Source organism: Vicugna pacos, chromosome 6, assembly GCF_048564905.1.
Source record: "Vicugna pacos chromosome 6, VicPac4, whole genome shotgun sequence".
NCBI classification, from domain to species: domain Eukaryota; kingdom Metazoa; phylum Chordata; class Mammalia; order Artiodactyla; family Camelidae; genus Vicugna; species Vicugna pacos.
Genome location: NC_132992.1, coordinates 41740013 through 41758297, shown reverse-complemented (window position 1 = coordinate 41758297; position 18285 = coordinate 41740013). Strand labels below are relative to the sequence as shown.

Below are 18285 nucleotides of genomic sequence, written 5' to 3'. Positions count from 1 at the left end.
AAATTAAAAAAAATTATAAGAACAGGGTCAGAGTTCTGGTAGAAGTAAATACCCAGTGCAGATGTAGTACATAGGAGGGCTTCTTAACTTGGTAGAATACGGAAGACAGCAAAGCCAGCGCAAGAGGAAGTGACTGTGAACCTGAGACCTAAAGGTGGGGAAGATATGAAACTGGGAGGGAAGGCATTATACCAAAGGCTTTGAGTGAACCGACTTACAGTTTTAAATGACTGTTTTAGCTGCAGCATGGAGATTTATTGCAAAGGGAGTAGCATTGGAGGCCAACGAACTAGTTAGTTAGGAGGCAGCTATGTATAAGTAACAGTTGAAGCATGAGAAATAGAGATTAGCTGCCTGAGATACTTACCCCTTAAGGCCCATCACAGTATCACGTCTCTGAAACCTTCCCCCAAAGCCTTGTCTCATCCACCTTCCCTCCTCCAGATATTTGCCCTTCTGACATCCTTAAATGACTCAATAGTTAGGTTAGCTCTTGATCCATGTTTTTATTTTCCTTTCCTACTAGTTTATGAGAACTGTCTGAGATTGAGGAAACTATTTCTTACACGGGTATAAGAAAGCATTTGGATGAATAAGTGGGCTCAAGTTTCACCCAGTAGGGTTTTTAAGTACTATAAACTCTTCAATGTTTTAATTGTAGACTTCTGGGCATAAAAACAGAAACTCCAAGTACTGTCTCAACTAATGCAAGTACACCGCAGTCAGTGAGCAATGTGGTTCATTATCTTGCAATGGCACTTTTTCAAATAGAGCAGGGCATTGAGCGGCGTTTTCTCAAAGCTCCACTTGGTAAGTATCTGTTTTTAATTCAAAATATTACTTATATTTTAAATGTTTTTGAATTGCTCTTTAAGTAACAACTGTATGGGCTGACGTAATAAAATTCATTGACTAATGTGAAGATTTTTGAGATTGCATTTTCGTTTTAAAATGAGTTCTTTCAGGTGAGTTATTGTAATAATACTTAAATACTGTTTTTTTTTTTAATTTTATTCTAGGCATTCATTCCTTTCAACTATTTCTTTCAATCTTTTCTTTTGTGAATATTTCATCAAAAGAAAGATTACCAAAACCTGTGACTAGCCAGACCCTGAGTAATCAAAGATTATATATAAGTTTGTTGTTATTTAAAACAGAACCTCAAAGAAGGTACTTAAATGTCCACAGTTAGGGATATGGTTTCATAATGTGGGTCACTAACCTGAGTTCTGTATAAGAAGTGCTAAATCAGAAATACCAAATGTTAAAGAGAAGCAGATGAGGAAATACTCTGTAATTTATGGTTACAATGACAGAAATAATGCTATCTGGATCATGTTTCAGCAATTTATGAAATTAATATGCTTTTAGGGACTAATCTAGGAACATAATCATTATGTCTTTAGGAAAATACGTGTTTCAAGTTCCATATCAATTTTCATGTCATAACTGCCTTTACTTCCCTGTGGTCTTTCTGAAATATTGAATTAATTTATAATTCATCATGTTGAGAGTTTATATCTCAACAGTGGGGTACTAGAAGAAACAATTTTTTTAAACCATATCTTTTTGGTCTCATATTAAGAGAGCAATTTGAATAGACTAAAATCCTTTAAGAATGATTTGAATGTTACCTTGTTGAGTAATAAGAACAAAGTTTTCATAAATATATGGTGGTATCAGAGCAATTTTGGAATGTCAATATATTTGTAAAATGTCTATTTTTAAATTGAGTTTGTGGCCAGTATCTCATTGTTCTAATAAACCTATCCATATTTTTTATAAATTGATAATTCCACCATAAGCTTAATTACTCACTTTTCAGATTGAAAGTAGCACTTGTAAGAAAAAAATACATATGATCACAGCTCACAAGGATTTGTATTTGCTGTATCACTCTTATTTCATCTTCAGTATTTCTTACTATTTTCTGTGTCTAAATCAATTTATGTATACAGGAGATCTTTATATTATTTCTTACAACCACATGTGAATCTACAATTACTCCTATTAAAATTTCAGTTAAAAGTTTGTAAGTCATAGTGCTCTTAAAATGTAAGATCTTATTATTACTTATTAATTCTGTGATCCAAAAGAGGTAAGGGATAAAATGCAATTCTGCTGATTTTTCCATTTCTGAAATTGCCATCAATTAAAGTTATTTATAAGTTCAGGGGGATAATCAAATTAATTATTTAGTGTATCTATATTTTCATCAGTACATTTTATTAAATATTTAGACAAAGAAAAAAGCTACCCTTGGGAGATGTTTCAACTTATTATCTAGTAGGTTTTATAAGAGCTGAGAACTATGGTGTTTCTTATGCTTGTTTATATACAGCAGTGTTAGAACATTCATTTCATCCTACAAAAGAAACAATGTTAATTTGGGATCTTAAAAATATAAATGAAATAAATTCATCTTACCTTACTTGCTTTGGTGGTAAATGTTGGTTAAAGTAAAATGTTGATCATTTATAATATGGATGTTACCATCTACCATAGCTGACTCAAAGTTAATAGAAGAACTGATGTCTGTAACTCTTTATGTTTAAGCCTTTGTTTGAATGATCTATTTTGAATGAGGTAGCAGGACATAGAGGTGCCTCTAGGGTTTTAAGATAGTCTAAATATTTGGAGCAAGGTAATCAAGAATATCTTTAATCCAAGAGAGAAAAGGGAGTTCCACTTTATGAATATTTGAGAGAGAATATATATTAAAATTCTCCATTCTCTTGATAATTTTTCGACATAGGAAAATAACTATAGTAGGAATTTTCCCAGTTTAGCTTCAGAGGTTATTTCAGTTTCTTGATGAAGCAAGTAAGAAATAAAATTTCTGCTTATGTTCCACCTTCCCTAGTATGTCCCTTTTAGTCTAGTGACCAATCACATTGATAAATCTAGGCTTTTTTAACATGGGGAAGATAATAATATTTTAGCTAATGATTTTAGGTAAGATATGTGAGACTTGTTTGCTTGGATTGATAATTTAATCATTTATAAAGTCATGCTTATGGTTAAACCCTTGAGCTATGAAAAAATTCTCAAACTAACTTTATCAATTTGAAATCAGGTAACACAGAAATTAATAAAGGTCAAAAGGGAGGTAGAAAAAAAAGGACAAGAAAAAGAGAGAGGAAGATCAATCTAGTGTGAGAGAAGATGGTAAATTTTTAAAGAACTTTGTCTTTTTGACGAATTATGATTTTACTTTATTGCTGAATACTGGTTTACATATTTAGCTTTTGAAGGAAAACCTTAGATTTGATTTTTTTGGAAGAGAATGAGGTTGGGGGCAAGCTTATAAAACAATATTACCTTTCTAACTTTTTTTTTTTACATTTCATACCTCAGCTAATCAAATTCTTTTAAACTAGTATATAAAAAGTTTACATTGTTGAATCTTAGTATACTTAGTTATTAGTTAAAAGAATGAACAGCTACAGAATATATAGTACTTATTTTGCATATAGTATTCACAGCATTGTTTTTTCCTTTACTAGCATAAGGAGAATTATGAAGTAGGCGATGTTACTGTTTTATCTCCTAGTGAGGCTTACATGGCATGGTGACATGGATTACTGTGTAGTGGCAGTTAATAGTATGAGATCTCCCAGTGTGATATTTGATCATACGAATCTATCATTATTTTATATTAGTAAAATACTTTCAATTGGTAATTTCTTGAAGAATTTATCAGTGGTGGCATAATGAGAAAAAAAGATTTCTGCCCTTGAGAGTTGTATAATCTGGAGAAGAAACAAGGTTTGAGATAAGAAAACAATTAGCAGAAAAATGGAATCAATTATACATATTGTTTTTTAATCTTTAAGTACTTATATGAAAATAGAAAAATGTGGGCATCCATTTACATTTATATTTTATATTTAGAATATTTTGAATAGATAGGAGTAAGTGGGATAAAAATTGGACCTTGAGCTATCACTGGTTTAATTTTCGTAAAGCACCTCTTTGATCAAAACCCATAGTGTTTCACCAACCTGTGAATTAAGAACCATTCAAACTGACTTTCAAGGTTCCAAAGACACTTCATAACTTTTCTTCCAGCCTTGCACATTGGCCTCTGCAACTTTATTTCTTGCCTTTACCAGTAAGAATACCCCCTGGTTTATCCAGAAAGATTTCTTCAGGATCTTTGAACTAGCAATTCTTGTTGCTTTCTTCCTTGGAAGTTCCACTCAAGCCAGAACTTTTCAGGAAGCCGTATATCAGAAAATCAAAATCAAGAGGAAGCACAAAATGAAAGCATGGAAATAAGTCAAATGGACTGTATTATTGCTTTTATCTCCCTCTTTGCTAATATTTCTCTTTAGTTTTGTCTAAAGAATCGTTTGACTCATCCATTTTTTCCCTCTCTCATTGCGATACAGATCTCAATTATTTTCAGAGGTTCTGATGCTTTTTCAGACTGCTTGGTTATTTACTCATATTTTCAAATGTTTATTTCTTTGAACATGTTAAACATGATTATTTTATATTCTGTCTAATTCTGTGTCTTAAGTATTTATGGGTCAGATTCTGCAAGCTTTTGCTTATAGTGTTTTGTTTCCACACGTGCCTTGTGGGTTTTGACTATTAACTCTCATTCCTCGTAACTTTATCTATGGAGATTTCATCAGAGAGATTTTGCAAAGATTTGCACTTGTTTCTGCCATTCACCTGAGGCCACTACCAACCCTGGACCGCTTTAAAATCTTAGCTTGTGTTTTTTCAGGTTTTAAACAGGCTTTGCTTGTAGTTAACTAATCTCAGGGTAAATTTTTTTCCCCTTTCCACCCAACACCAGGGTCCAGATGAGCAGATTTCCTTGCTGCCTCTTCCTTTGCAGCACCCTTTTCCACCGTTACACTTACAAGTGTAACCTTTAGAGGTCCTAGCTTTTCAGAGAAGACTCATCACATTATATAACATTATAACATTGCCTTAGGTTTCATGTCCCCTCTCTCCCTCCCTGCCCAAGTCAAACTGGAGCTCAAGATCCACTAGAGTGTGGCAGGTCTTTTGCTTTAAGACTTCAGCTCATTGTGTGTATCTTCACCCTCCGAGCTATATTAAAATTTTCTTAAAGGCAGGGGCCATAGAATAGACTTGTTTCGTATTTTCTGAACTACTGCACATCGGAGGAACAGTATGATGCAGGAACAATGATAACAACAATAGCATTTACTCCATGAGGCAGTTTACATGTCTTTTGCGTATTATCTCATTTAACCTTCCCAACAGAGGTGTAAATTGACCACATATTACTGCTGAGGCCCCTGAGGGACAACAGGGTTAAGTAACTTGCCCACAGTCACTTGGGGAGCTAGTAATTACCTCAGGACAGACTGACTGCACAGCCCACATTCTCTTAATCATTGTGTTACTGCCTATGAGGTTTTATTTGAAAATGGAAGAACATATGGCATGATAGGCCCAAACTGTGTGGAGTCTAATATATCTTGCAGAATTTTGACATGATGTGTAGGCCCTTCATAATTAAGTATGATGTCTTAGGAAAACGAAAGTCATTGCAATATTGAAGATCAATTAAAAATGGGAGTTACATGCCGTTGTAAAACGATAGACTGGCTAGATTGATGGCATCTAGTTAAATGACTCTTAATAGATTTCTTTTTAGTCCAGAAGACAAAGAAATGATGTGATTAATGACAGAATACTTCAAATGTTTCTGTATAAATATTGGTGCTGAAAGTTTTTTTAAGGGGGTATTAACATTTTTTTAATTTACCTCATTTTAAAGATAATAGTTTCTTAGGTATAGAAGATAATGTTGGTATTTTATACACAATTAATATTTTTAATAACAGTATTATTGAGATATAATTCACATATATAAAATTCACCTTTTTAAATTATATGGTTCAGTGGGCTTTAGTATATTCACAGTTGTACAGCCATCCACCACTTTCTAGTTTCAGAACATTTTCATCAGCCCCCAAAGAAACCTCATATACAATTGATACTTAGGGAGCAGTCCGTCTTTTATCAGAAAATGAGAAAGTAATGTTTTTGATTCAAATGAATAGTAGCTAGCCTGTAATCGTATTTAGGCAGTTTTAGATCAAGTATGATGTGAAGAACTAGATCAAGAACATGTTGCCTAAGTTATTTTTCTCTTTTAACTATAAATTCCCAAGCATTTGGTTTATGGATTTAACTCCTTATATCATAAACAAGATGTGGCTCAGCAAATATCTTCTTTAATGTGAGGTTTTTGTTTTTAATATCAACACAGTCTTTTTGTGAAGTATTAGGAGAGAAGAACAGTAAAAATCTAAGCTATTTAAACTACCAAGAAAATAGTTCTAGGAGATGTCTAGGGTTTGCCTAGAAACTTTAATTGCTTTCCTTTTTCATTTAAGATGCCAGTGACAGTGGGCGTTCTTATAAAACAGTCCTGGACCGTTGGAGAGAGTCTCTCCTTTCTTCTGCTAGTCTATCCCAAGTCTTTCTTCACCTCTCCACGTTGGATCGTAGTGTGATATGGTCTAAATCTATACTGAATGCCCGTTGCAAGATATGCCGAAAGAAGGGCGATGCTGAAAACATGGTGCTTTGTGATGGTTGTGATCGGGGTCATCATACCTACTGTGTTCGACCAAAGCTCAAGGTATTTTTTTCTTCTTCTACTTCTCAGATTAGAATTGGGACATTGAGATTCTGAGTGACAGATGATTAATGATTATTTATGTGATTTATCAGACTGTGCCTGAAGGAGATTGGTTTTGTCCAGAGTGTCGGCCAAAGCAACGTTCTAGAAGACTCTCCTCTAGACAGAGACCATCCTTGGAAAGTGATGATGAAATGGAAGACAGCATGGAAGGTGAGGATGATGACGTTGATGATGATGATGAAGAGGGTCAAAGTGAGGAGGAAGAGTATGAGGTAGAACAAGATGAAGATGATTCTCAAGAAGAGGAAGAAATCAGGTAAGTCCTAACATGCAATAAAATAAGGATTCGTGGGTCTTAGCTAGACAGTCTCTTGACTTTTCAAATAAAATAGAATAGCTGGGGTCTATAATTTTTTTAAAACTAGTATACAATATGGTAACATAAAGTTACCCTTGCTTTTTATATATTGTAAACAAAATTCTTCCCAAGGGAGTTTAGTCCCTTTGTGAACTTAGGCAGATCATAAAACCAAGTATGAGTGCAAGTTTGGACAGGAATGTCAATTCAGAGCCACATCCAGGTAGATATTACTTAATTTTTTACCAAAAGCAGCAAATAAACAGTCCATAGGATATTCATGAGATAAAGATGAATGCAGCATCCCAAAGGCTCTTTTGCTTGCTCAAGGGGTTATACCCAAATATTGGTGATCTTGGCAATCTATGGAAAAAGAGAGAGAAATGCCAGGAAGCACATTGTATTTTTATACTCCTACCACGTCAGCACCTAGAACCAACTTCTGTACTACTGTATAACCAAGTATGCTGCAACTTGCCCAAGCTTACTGTATAGGTTTGGTTATTCCTGCTGTGGCAGCACTGGGGCAGTCTCCCGTTACTTGTCCGTAGACCTTCCCCTCTTTTTAACATTTGAACTCTGTTCATGTGGAATCAAGAAAGTGAATATGAAGCAAGGGCAGCCTAGAACTGACACAGCACCTTAGAAAGGCCACAGTCTGAGAGTTGAGGGTATAGGTCAAGTGGTAGAGCACATGACTAGCATGCATGAGGTCCTGGGTTCTCAATCCCTAGTACCTCCATTAAATTAAACAAGTAAGTAAACCTAATTGCCTCCCCCTGCAAAAAAAAAAAAAAAAAAAGGCCACAGTCTGAGAAGGATGATTAGAGAGAGCCACCCTCTATTGTTTAATAGCACAATCAGCAGGAGCCATTTTCCCTGTAGCTTATAATAGCAGTATTGTGTTAAACATAAAAGTGATATAGAATTTGGAAAATTCTTGGAAATATTTTGGGTAAACTGGAAGTTCAGGTATGTGAGGAGATGGCTAAAAGGGGGCTTAATTGGGTTGTTTCATCCTTGTCTACAACTTAAAGGCAATTAAAAGGTTAAATCTAGTTTTGTATCCTACAGTAAGAATCAGAAGATGGCAAAGAGATTCTTGGCCCGGTATTGAACAGTAGGTTTAAGGCCGACTTTTGTGGCATCCATTGGCCAAAACTATAGGTTACCTCAGTATCAATAGTAATGAGAAGTGACAGTCTCCTGTAGCATAAGGAGACAGAAGATTTGTGTTTTAAGTTTTGCAACATGATTAAGTCCATTTATTTGGTTCTCCTGAGGATTTTATTACAGTTTATCATAATTTAGGATTTGATTTTTATGATGATGTCCTGGAGTTACCCAGAAATTATTAAACATTCTCTTTGTATTACAAAGAAATATATGAAAGCACATTTTAGATTTCCAAGAAAAATTTGCTGGCTCTAACACAACATTGTAAACTGACTGTATTTCAATAAAAATAATTTTTTTAAAAAAGGAAAAAAAAGTTATTGGCTCGTAAGTTTAAAGAATTGAGCGTGGGATGAGTCTCAGTAACATAGAAAAGTTATGTGTGTAGAACTCATCGGCTGAATAGCAGAACAAGGGGACTAGAGCTAGCCGTGTGTTCGTCATCGCTCTGCACAATAATTGTTTTCTAACACTGTTTATAGCCCACCAAAACGAGGACGACCACAAGTGAGACTGCCAATTAAAACAAGAGGGAGACTCAGCTCTTCTTTCTCAAGTCGTGGCCAACGACAAGATCCTGGAAGATACACTTCAAGAAGTCAGCAGAGTACACCCAAAACAACTGTGTCCTCTAAAACTACTGGTAGAAGCCTACGAAAGATAAAATCTGCTCCTCCTACAGAAACTAAATCTTTAAGAATTGCCAGTCGTTCTACTCGCCAGAGTCACGGCCCACTGCAAGCAGAAGTATTCGTGGAACTACTTAGTCCTCGCAGAAAACGCAGAGGGAGGAAAAGTGCTAATAATACACCAGAAAACAGTCCCAGCTTCCCTAACTTCAGAGTCATTGCCACAAAGTCGAGTGAGCAGTCAAGATCTCTAAATGTTGCTTCCAAACTTTCTCTCCAAGATAGTGAATCCAAGAGAAGAGGAAGGAAAAGACAATCTACAGGTATGAAGAAGTCTTATTTAAACTATTCTTACCAAAGAAAATCAAGTAATTTGGAAAGATCTAATGTTGAGGCATTTTGGATCATTTCTGAAAGGCTGTCTCTATGCAGAGTTATTAGGGAACAACTTGACCTGAAGCATAACATTCAAGGAAGGGGCAGCTATTTGGGGAATAAAGGCAAACCACATTACTAGTATTTTTACTAGGGCAGCAGGATAGTTGTAAGAAATTTGCAAACAGTGTTCTGTTTTTCATGGAGAGGTTTGGCCAATGAACAGCCTCAGTATATCACACTGTAACACATTTCATTCTCTTCCACCTTGTCTTGCTTCAAAACACACTCATCATCACCTGGACAAGCTACATTAGATACTTGGTAAGGTTCCCATCTGACATACTGAATTTAGGGACAGGAAGAGTTGAGAACAGTAATATTATTAGGAAGTGATCACCAGCTCTCTTTTTAATTCTGATAATTATTGTTTACAGTAATATTTATCCATATAATAATCTCTTTACTTATTTATCTCTTTAGTCCTATCCTCTTTTTTCTTTGTTGTCAGTATAACAAACCTTTGATATTTCAAAAAAAAAAGAAGTTAAACATAAAAAATATTACTACTGTTCCTTGAAGAATTTTAGTTATATTGCATTATTCAAACACGTGACAGGATTAAGTGATTCATTGGTGAAAGAAAAGAACATAACGCAGTTACCAGGTTGTCCAGGTTGAGGGGGCAGAGGACAGAATATCAGGTAATTTTGGACCAAGATCTAATTTAGTTTTTCCTATCCCCTTGTCTGTTTCGCTCTTTCCCAATTCTAAGCTCCAAGCTATTTAAAAAGTAGCACAGCTGAAGCATTTTTATTAAAACTAAAAACAAAAACAAAAACCTCTGCTGAGAAAAAAAGTGTTGTTAATTGATCTGTGAACTCACCTGGTGCCAAGGACAGGTGGGAGGGGAGTGTGGGCTTTGACTTAAGCAGGGAATTTAAACTCCTGAAGTCACATACAGACTGTACTGCTTTTTTGTACTAATTTATACACCTTAGATTTCATTATACACCTGACATTTTATGAAAAAAACATTTTGCTTTATGCAAATGCTCCATATAAAATTATATAAGAATCTGTTAGTTCATCATTGAGAGATGTTTTCTATTATGCAAGGTAATAAAGAGTCTAAGTTTCTAGATCTGAAAAGGTTCTTTTGCTAAAGATGTGTTTCAAGAAATACCAAAGAATTGCTTGCTTTCATTTTACTATAGTTGAAAACACATTTTTAATAAAATGGAGTAAAAAACGATCCACAACCTTGTGTTCTAGAATTTCCTTTTGTATTATATCCTTTTTATAATCTGTTCCCAATGAATGTTTATTTCAATTAGACATTTTTTAAGACCAAAAAGGAAATAATGGATAATTGGTCCAGATTTTCGTGTATCTCAGAATGTATGTTAGTTTAATATCTCAGTGTGTACAGTGTTGATTTCCTGTTTTCAGTTCGTATTTATATGCCCTGCTTTGCTTGTGGTGATCAAATATTTCGCTTTGTCATCACCTAAAATTAATATAATGATTTATTCAGAATCATCCCCTATGACACTGAATCGAAGGAGTTCAGGCCGACAGGGAGGAGTTCATGAACTGTCTGCCTTTGAACAGCTTGTTGTGGAATTGGTACGGCATGATGACAGCTGGCCTTTTTTGAAACTCGTTTCTAAAATCCAGGTAATATTACTAGACTTTATAAAATGTGTTCATATCTATTATCTGATTCAGTCTGCATGGCAAATTTGAGGTAGTCAAAATACTTATTTAGTCACTGTCTACTTGGGGGGAAAAAAAACCTTGGAAAGTGGGTTCCTATATTGAAAAACATGGAGTCAGACAGCATAGTCTCCTCAGTCCCTTCTAGCCCTGTGACTGCTTCTTATCAGTGATGACTGTGCGTTGAAATAGCCTGACTGCTTTTATTCTGTGTAATGAATAGGAATAGACTTGATTCAACCGAGTACCGTTATTGGTATTTCTATTATGTTAAACAGTGTTTCTTAAACTTCAGCATACACCAGAATCACCAGAGGGCTTGTTAAAACACAGGTGACTGGGCCCCACTCTAGAGTTCTTAATTCACTAGGTCTGGAATGATGCCGAAACAATTGCATTACTGACAAGTAATGCTGATGGTGTTGGTCCGGAGACTACAGTTTGAGAAACATTGATGTAAGGATAGGCACTCTTAAATAATAGAGATGGCATAGCCTGACTAAGGGATTTGAGACGGTGCTGGGTTACTTAGACACGTATGACAGGATATGACATGCTGCCGCAGAGGTGGGCGTGCTGCAGCACTGTATTAGAAGTTACGATGGTCTTTCAGAAGTAGAGAAGAGCAGGCAATTGATCTGGGCATTTCAGAGTGTGGGAATAGCAGGAATTAGAGACTTTTTTTGTGTGGAAGAACTATTTGGTCTGGTCATTGAAGAAAGATGGAATATCAATAGTGAGAGATGTAATAAGGACATTTCAGGAAGAGGAAACAATAAGTTAAAAACCTAGAAATGAGAATATGGGAATGATGCATAGTTTGAATGAAGCAGAGGGTTTTATACTATCAAATAGACTTCACAACATTATAATGACTGAAATGTATTATGTAATTTTAATGGAATAATAGTATTCAAAGGTTAATATTCAGTTGCTTTTAAGTGCAAAACTTGCATATATTTGACTACTTATCTCCAATAAATTTTCGATAGGAGAGATATATTTGAATTATTTTACAGGTCCCAGACTATTATGACATCATCAAAAAGCCCATTGCCTTAAATATAATTCGTGAAAAAGTGAACAAATGTGAATATAAATTAGCATGTGAGTAATTTATATTTTTTGTCTAATAATTATTTTTGCTTAAGGAGATAGAGACTGTTTTTATTTAAATGATGTATAGGAATGTAACTGTCTAGATGGCATTCCCAAGAAATCCCTAAAATGCTTATATATGCATATATAGAGATAAAAGATGCATGAGGATTGAATGAGTTTAAAGACATTTTATAGAACCTGATCTTAATAGTCATTCTTTATAATGATATAAAATGCATCTAATTAAATAACTGCAAATTTCAATAAAAGGTTTTAAAATATTTGTAGTTAAACAATTTTAAACTTCATTTCTGCCACCTTGTTTCAGTCTTCAGTTTTTAAAGAAAAAGTGGACTTCCATTTTCTTATTGACATTTCCAGATATGAGACAAACAAAAATTATATTTATAATTTACTTTCCTTCTAATCTCATTTGGTTTTTCCATTCTAGCTGAGTTTATCGATGATATTGAGTTAATGTTTTCGAACTGCTTTGAGTACAACCCTCGTAACACAAGTGAAGCAAAAGCTGGAACTAGGCTTCAAGCATTTTTTCATATTCAGGCTCAAAAACTTGGACTCCACGTCACACCTGGGAATGTGGATCAAGTTAGCACACCACCGGCTGCAAAAAAGTCACGAATCTAATTTTGTCCTTCTAAAGGATATATTTGAGGAAAACAAATTGTTCATGAAAATGGAACATTAAATCATGCTCTAAAGCAGATATATATGTATAAAGCAATAACAACTGATTGACCACATTGAAATGTGGCCTGCACTATATTCTCAACTTTAATATTAAGCACTCAGGAGAATGTAGGAAGGATTTCCTTTGCTACAGTTTTGTTCAGTATCTAATAAGTTTGATAGATGTATTGGATACAGTACTGGTTTACAGAGGTTTTTGTACATTTTGAGATCATTCATGTGTCCCAGTATCTCAGAAAATATTTTTTCACCTATGATTTATTTTGTCATTGACTTTTTTTAGAAGTGTGGTATTAAGGGAGATTTTATCTACACAGATAATCTTCCATTATAGCACAGTTTAGAAAAAAGTGTATACGTCTAAGAAATGTTTCATGAGCATTCTTTCAACACTACACATGAATGAATCCAATTTTATATCCTTGAAGTGCTGTACCAGTGCTGGCTGGAGGTATTAAGTCCGAGTTTATTAACTAGATATTTATTTAGCATTCAAAGTAATTTGTGAATTTGTTTTGTATTTATAAAATTTGTACCTGGAAAATGTTCTTTAATTTTTTAAACATTTTATTGTGTTTTTGTTTTATTTCTCTAACTTCCTTAATGATCAATCAATAAAAGGTAACAGCCTCCTTTTTCCCTGGCAGTTCTTTCAGTTTTACAGAATTGTATTACAAGTTTCTGTGTGCAACTTTTTAGGTGTACAAATAAAATGATACTTTTTTTTCAAGTATCTGAATCTCTGGGATTTTAACAAATTCGAATTGGACTTCTACATGTGATAAATACAGGCCATAAAAAACAATGTTTTATTGTACCTGAGACTCTATAGCAGTGATTTGCATCTTTTTCTGCCCACACCCTTGAGGACGAAGATTTCTCCCATCAGTAACAGTAACATTCTGTGGCAAGGATCCTCATTAAAAAGAGAAAAGAAAATCTGGAATATGCTCACCTACTTAAGAAGCACGACTGTGAATTTTTTTTTTTTAAATAAAATGGGAAATGCTATTTCTTAGGTGTGGAAAACATATAGAAGCCTTGGCTTTGGAAAAGTAGCTGTTCCTTTCTAGGATGCAAAAGCCTGCCAATATGTGGTCCAAAAACCTACAACAAGAAAAGCCAACTTTAAAAAGTGATCTTTAGGCAGACTTCCACTTCTGGAATGATTGAGTAGGCATCCTTTTCTCCAGTCCTCCCCTTCAGTGTAACTGAAAACTCTGGGCATTATACATAAAGTAAACTTAAGAGGGAAAGGTGGAGAGTAGGCAGACTGACTAAAGACCTTGGGGTTTGAGGAAAAACACAGTGATGCGTTTCCTGTGTTTTCCTTTTGACTCATACATGTAATCCAGGTGGTGCTGAAGAAGCAAGAAACTGGAAATTTCAAATGACACAAACAAAAAAGCCAGCCACAACAAAATCTTTCTCTGTACAAAGGACCAGGAAAGAGCAGCCTACCGAGACAAAACGTTCAGACTGTAACCACTGTATTCCAGCCAAACACCACAGACGAAACTAGCCTTACCCGTACCCACACCAGCAAAGACAAAGTGGGGAGTCTGGATTTCTGTCCTCATAAGGGTAAGACGAAGTGCCTAGCACTACCACTGGAGTGGTGTCACAGAAGACCAAGTAGAGATCCTGGACTTTCATCCCCACCAGCCGGTCCTGATGTATCCCCCTCTCCTTGCACAGCGTCAGTAAACACCAAGTGAGGGGTTAGGACTCACCACTGCCCCGCAGTAATGAGGAGCACCCCCCTTCTGGTGTCAGCACAGGCTGACTGGAAAACTTGGACTTCTGCCTGCAACTGGCAGTCACAAGGTACAGCCCCAGTTTCTCTGTCAGTGGGGTTAGAGAAAGCCAGCTAAAACAGAAGGTTTAAATAAGATCTAGAGTCTCATGATACAGAAGTGTCCACAATTCAATCAAAAATTATTTATACCAAGAGGCAGGAAGAACTCAAACTGAAATTGGAAAAAAAAAAAAGATACCAAACATTTTATAATTATTTGACAAAGATTTTAAAGCAGCCATAATAAACATGCTTTATGAGCAATTTTTTTTCATTTTCATATTCTTTTTCATTAAAGATTATTATAAGATACCAAATATAGTTCCTTGTGCTATACAGAAGAAATTTGTTTTTTAATCTATTTTTATATGTAGTGGCTAACATTTGCAAATCTCAAACTCCAAAATTTATCAGCAATTATAAACACACTTGTAACAGATGAAAAAATAGAAAGTTTCAGTGGGCAATGGAATATTATTCAGCACTAAAAATAAATAAGCTATTAAGCCATGAAAGACATGGAGGAACGTTAAATGTATATTACTAAGAGAAGGAAGCTACTCTGAAAGTCTGTGTATTATATAAATCCAACAAATGGCATTCTGGAAAAGAAAAACCTATTGAGATAGTAAAAAGAACAGTGGTTTCTAGAGGTTAGGGACGAGGGTACGATGAGTAGGTGGAACATGGGATGTGGAGGACAGTGAAACTACTCTGTATGATACTGTAATGGTGGGTGACTTTAGACAAACAGTTATACGTTTGTCTAAAGTCAGAATGTACAAGAGTGAACCCTAGTATAAACTGTGGACTTTGGGTGATAATAATCTGTCAATGTAGGTTCATCAGTGGTAACAAATGCACAACTCTGGTGGGATATGTTGATAATTTGGGAGGCTCTGTATCTCCTGCTCAATTTTGCTGTGAACCTAAAACTGCTCTGAAAAATAAAGTTTATTTTTTTAAAAATGGATACACTCAAAAACAGTATAGATACATCAAAATGGAATTCTAAAAAAATATTTAGCCCATAGGAAGGCAAGAAAAAGAAAGAAAAACAGAATAAAAAGAAAAAATGAAATAAAATGGCATACATAAGCCCTAACATATCAGTAGTTACATGCAATGTAAATGGTCTAAATACATCAACTAAACAATAGAAATCGGCCAAGGACTCAGAGAGAGGGAGCAAGGGTTGAATAAATGGAGCACAGGGGATTTTTAGGGCCATGAAATTAATCTGTATGATACTGTAATGATGGCTACATTTCATCATAGATTTGTTAAAACCCATACAATGTATAGCACAAAGAGTGAATCCTAATGTAAACTTAAATCTGAGTTTTAGTTAATAATAGTCTGTCAACGTTGACTTATCAGTTGTAATAAATGTACCACACTAGTGGAATAGGGGAAACTGCGGGCAGCTGTGGGGTGGGGAAAGGTTAGGAGCTATATGAGGACTCAGTACTTTCCACTCTATTTTTCTGTAAACCTAAAAGTGCTCAAATAGCCTAATATTTTTTTAAAAAAAGAGATTGGCAAAATGGATTAAGAAACATGACCTAACCATATGCTGTCTACAAGAAAGTCACTTAAAATTTAACTATATAGCTTGAAAGTTAAAAGAATGGAAAAATACATAGCATGCAAACATTGATAAAAGACAACTAGGATTGGCTTTAATATTAATGTCACTTGAAGTGGACTTAAAGCAATGAAGATTACCAAAGGCAGAGAGGGACATTATATGATAATAGAAGGATAAGTTCACCAAGAATGGTAATTCTAAATGCATATGCATTTAGGGCTGCAAAACATGAGGAACAAAAACTAATAGAACTGAAAAGAGAAATAGGCAAATCCAGTCATAGGTGGAGACTTCAACATCTCTCTCTCAACAGAAGAAGAACTAAGCAGAAAGTCAGTAAGGATACAGAATGAAACAGCATCATCAACCAGCAGGATCTAATCAACACTCATATAGCACTCCACCCAACAACAGTGGAATACACATTCTTTTCATGTACCCACAGGACATACATCAAGATAGACCTTATCTTGGACCATAAAACAAACCTCAACAAATTTAAAAGAACTGAAATCATATAAAGTGTATTCTGTGACCACAGTGGAATCAAACTAGAAGTCAACAATGGAAACATAACAAGAAAACCTCCAGACACATGGAAAGTAAACAACATACTTCTGAATAATCCATAGGTCAAAAAGGAAGTATCAAGAGAAGTGGGAAAAGGAAAAAAAACCACCTTACATTGAACAGAATGAAAATGAAAAAAAAAAAAACCAAAACACATATCAAGATCTGTGGGACACACAGCTAATGCAGAACTAAGAAATTTGTAACACTAAAGTGCATCTATTAGAAAAGAGGAAAAGTCTTAAATGAATAAGCTCCCACCTCAAGACCCTAGAAAAAGAAGCTCCTGGGGGCTAGTCGTACCTGAAGTGCCTAAAAGGAAAAAAATGCAAAACTATTCTGAATGGACTATATGCCTCAGTCCACGCTGCAGAATACTGCCACAGATAAAGCCCCATTGAAAATGAACCCAGAGTCCAAAACGACGCAATCAGTATACACGAGTGTCCACTGAGAGGCAGTATGGGGTGCCGGCCATAGCATAGGCTTTCAGTTCAGATGTATCAGGATTCCAGACCTGGCTGTGTCTAGTCAACATAATTGCTCTGATCCTCAGTTTCCTCATAAGACAAAGATGACACAATATGCTTCAGAGTACCTTTGTGAGGATTAAATGAGGGAAAAACATGCAAAAACTCCCTGAATTTATTATTCAACTTTTCATTTTTTAATCTAAATGAATTTCTCTTAGAATTTTAGTCCCAGGAAAGAAAACTATTCCTCCTTGTAGACTTTATGCTGCTGCTGCTGCTGCTGCTTCTCTTTTTTCTTTTTTTTACTTTTCTGCTTCTTTTTAGTAGCTACTTAGAGCTATATAACTCAAGGACTTCCCCTTTTGCCTTGACCACCAGAAAACTTATAGCTAAACTGTATTGTTTTATTATCCTTGTGCCCTTTTTTAAATTGAGGTATAATATACTGATAGCAAAATGCAGTATCTCAACCCTGTGTCTTTTAAGCAACTTTAAACCCTTTCTTTTTTTTGCTGGGGGGTAGTTTCCACTGTAAACAAACAAATGGATGAAACTACCCTTAGAGTCATTTTCTCATTGCTTCAGACTGTACCCTGCCTAAACTTTATCCAGCTAGCCCATGTCTGTTATTCTTCTATGTTCATCCCAAGATTGCAAGTTTCCATTTGAGGGGTTAAAAAAAGCAATATGACACAGAATGATTCAGTCTGCAACAGTATCGTAGCAAAAGACTAACACTTTCAAAGTTCTTGGATGCTGACACTAGGTAGGCTATGGATCAAATGATGAGAAATATGCCAGTGGTACTAAAGGTTACTTAAACTCATCAATGATGTAGTTTTGCCTTCCTCAGGGCAAAACGGAAATTGCAAAGACAGTTGATTATTTGATGTTCTGTATCCCATTTTCTAATGGTTGCTTTTTTTTTTTAATTGAAGTATAGTTGATTTACAATGTTGTATTAGTATCTGGTGTACAAGATAGTGATTCAGATATACATATATATATCTTCTTTTTCATTACAGGTTACTACAAGCCATTGAATATAGTTCCCTGTGCTATATACAGTAGGACCTTGTTGTTTATCTATTCTGTGCATAGTAGTTTCTATCTGCCAATCCCAAACTCCCAGTTTATACCTCCC

At 35.1% G+C, this 18285-nt stretch overlaps 1 protein-coding gene across 3 annotated transcripts in view; it reads left to right on the top strand.

Annotated features, from left to right (window-relative positions):
- The window catches only part of BAZ1A (bromodomain adjacent to zinc finger domain 1A), a 73951-nt gene extending 60607 nt beyond the window's left edge, over nt 1-13344 (top strand). For all 3 annotated transcript variants that reach the window (XM_072962924.1, XM_072962923.1, XM_072962922.1), the window contains 7 exons: nt 662-810; nt 6390-6637; nt 6730-6956; nt 8657-9126; nt 10716-10858; nt 11917-12004; nt 12450-13344. In XM_072962924.1, coding sequence (XP_072819025.1) covers nt 662-810; nt 6390-6637; nt 6730-6956; nt 8657-9126; nt 10716-10858; nt 11917-12004; nt 12450-12646 — 1522 coding nt within the window. In that variant the 3' untranslated portion in view covers nt 12647-13344. The remainder of the gene's footprint in view (nt 1-661; nt 811-6389; nt 6638-6729; nt 6957-8656; nt 9127-10715; nt 10859-11916; nt 12005-12449) is intronic.
- Nucleotides 13345-18285: the final 4941 nt, after the last annotated feature.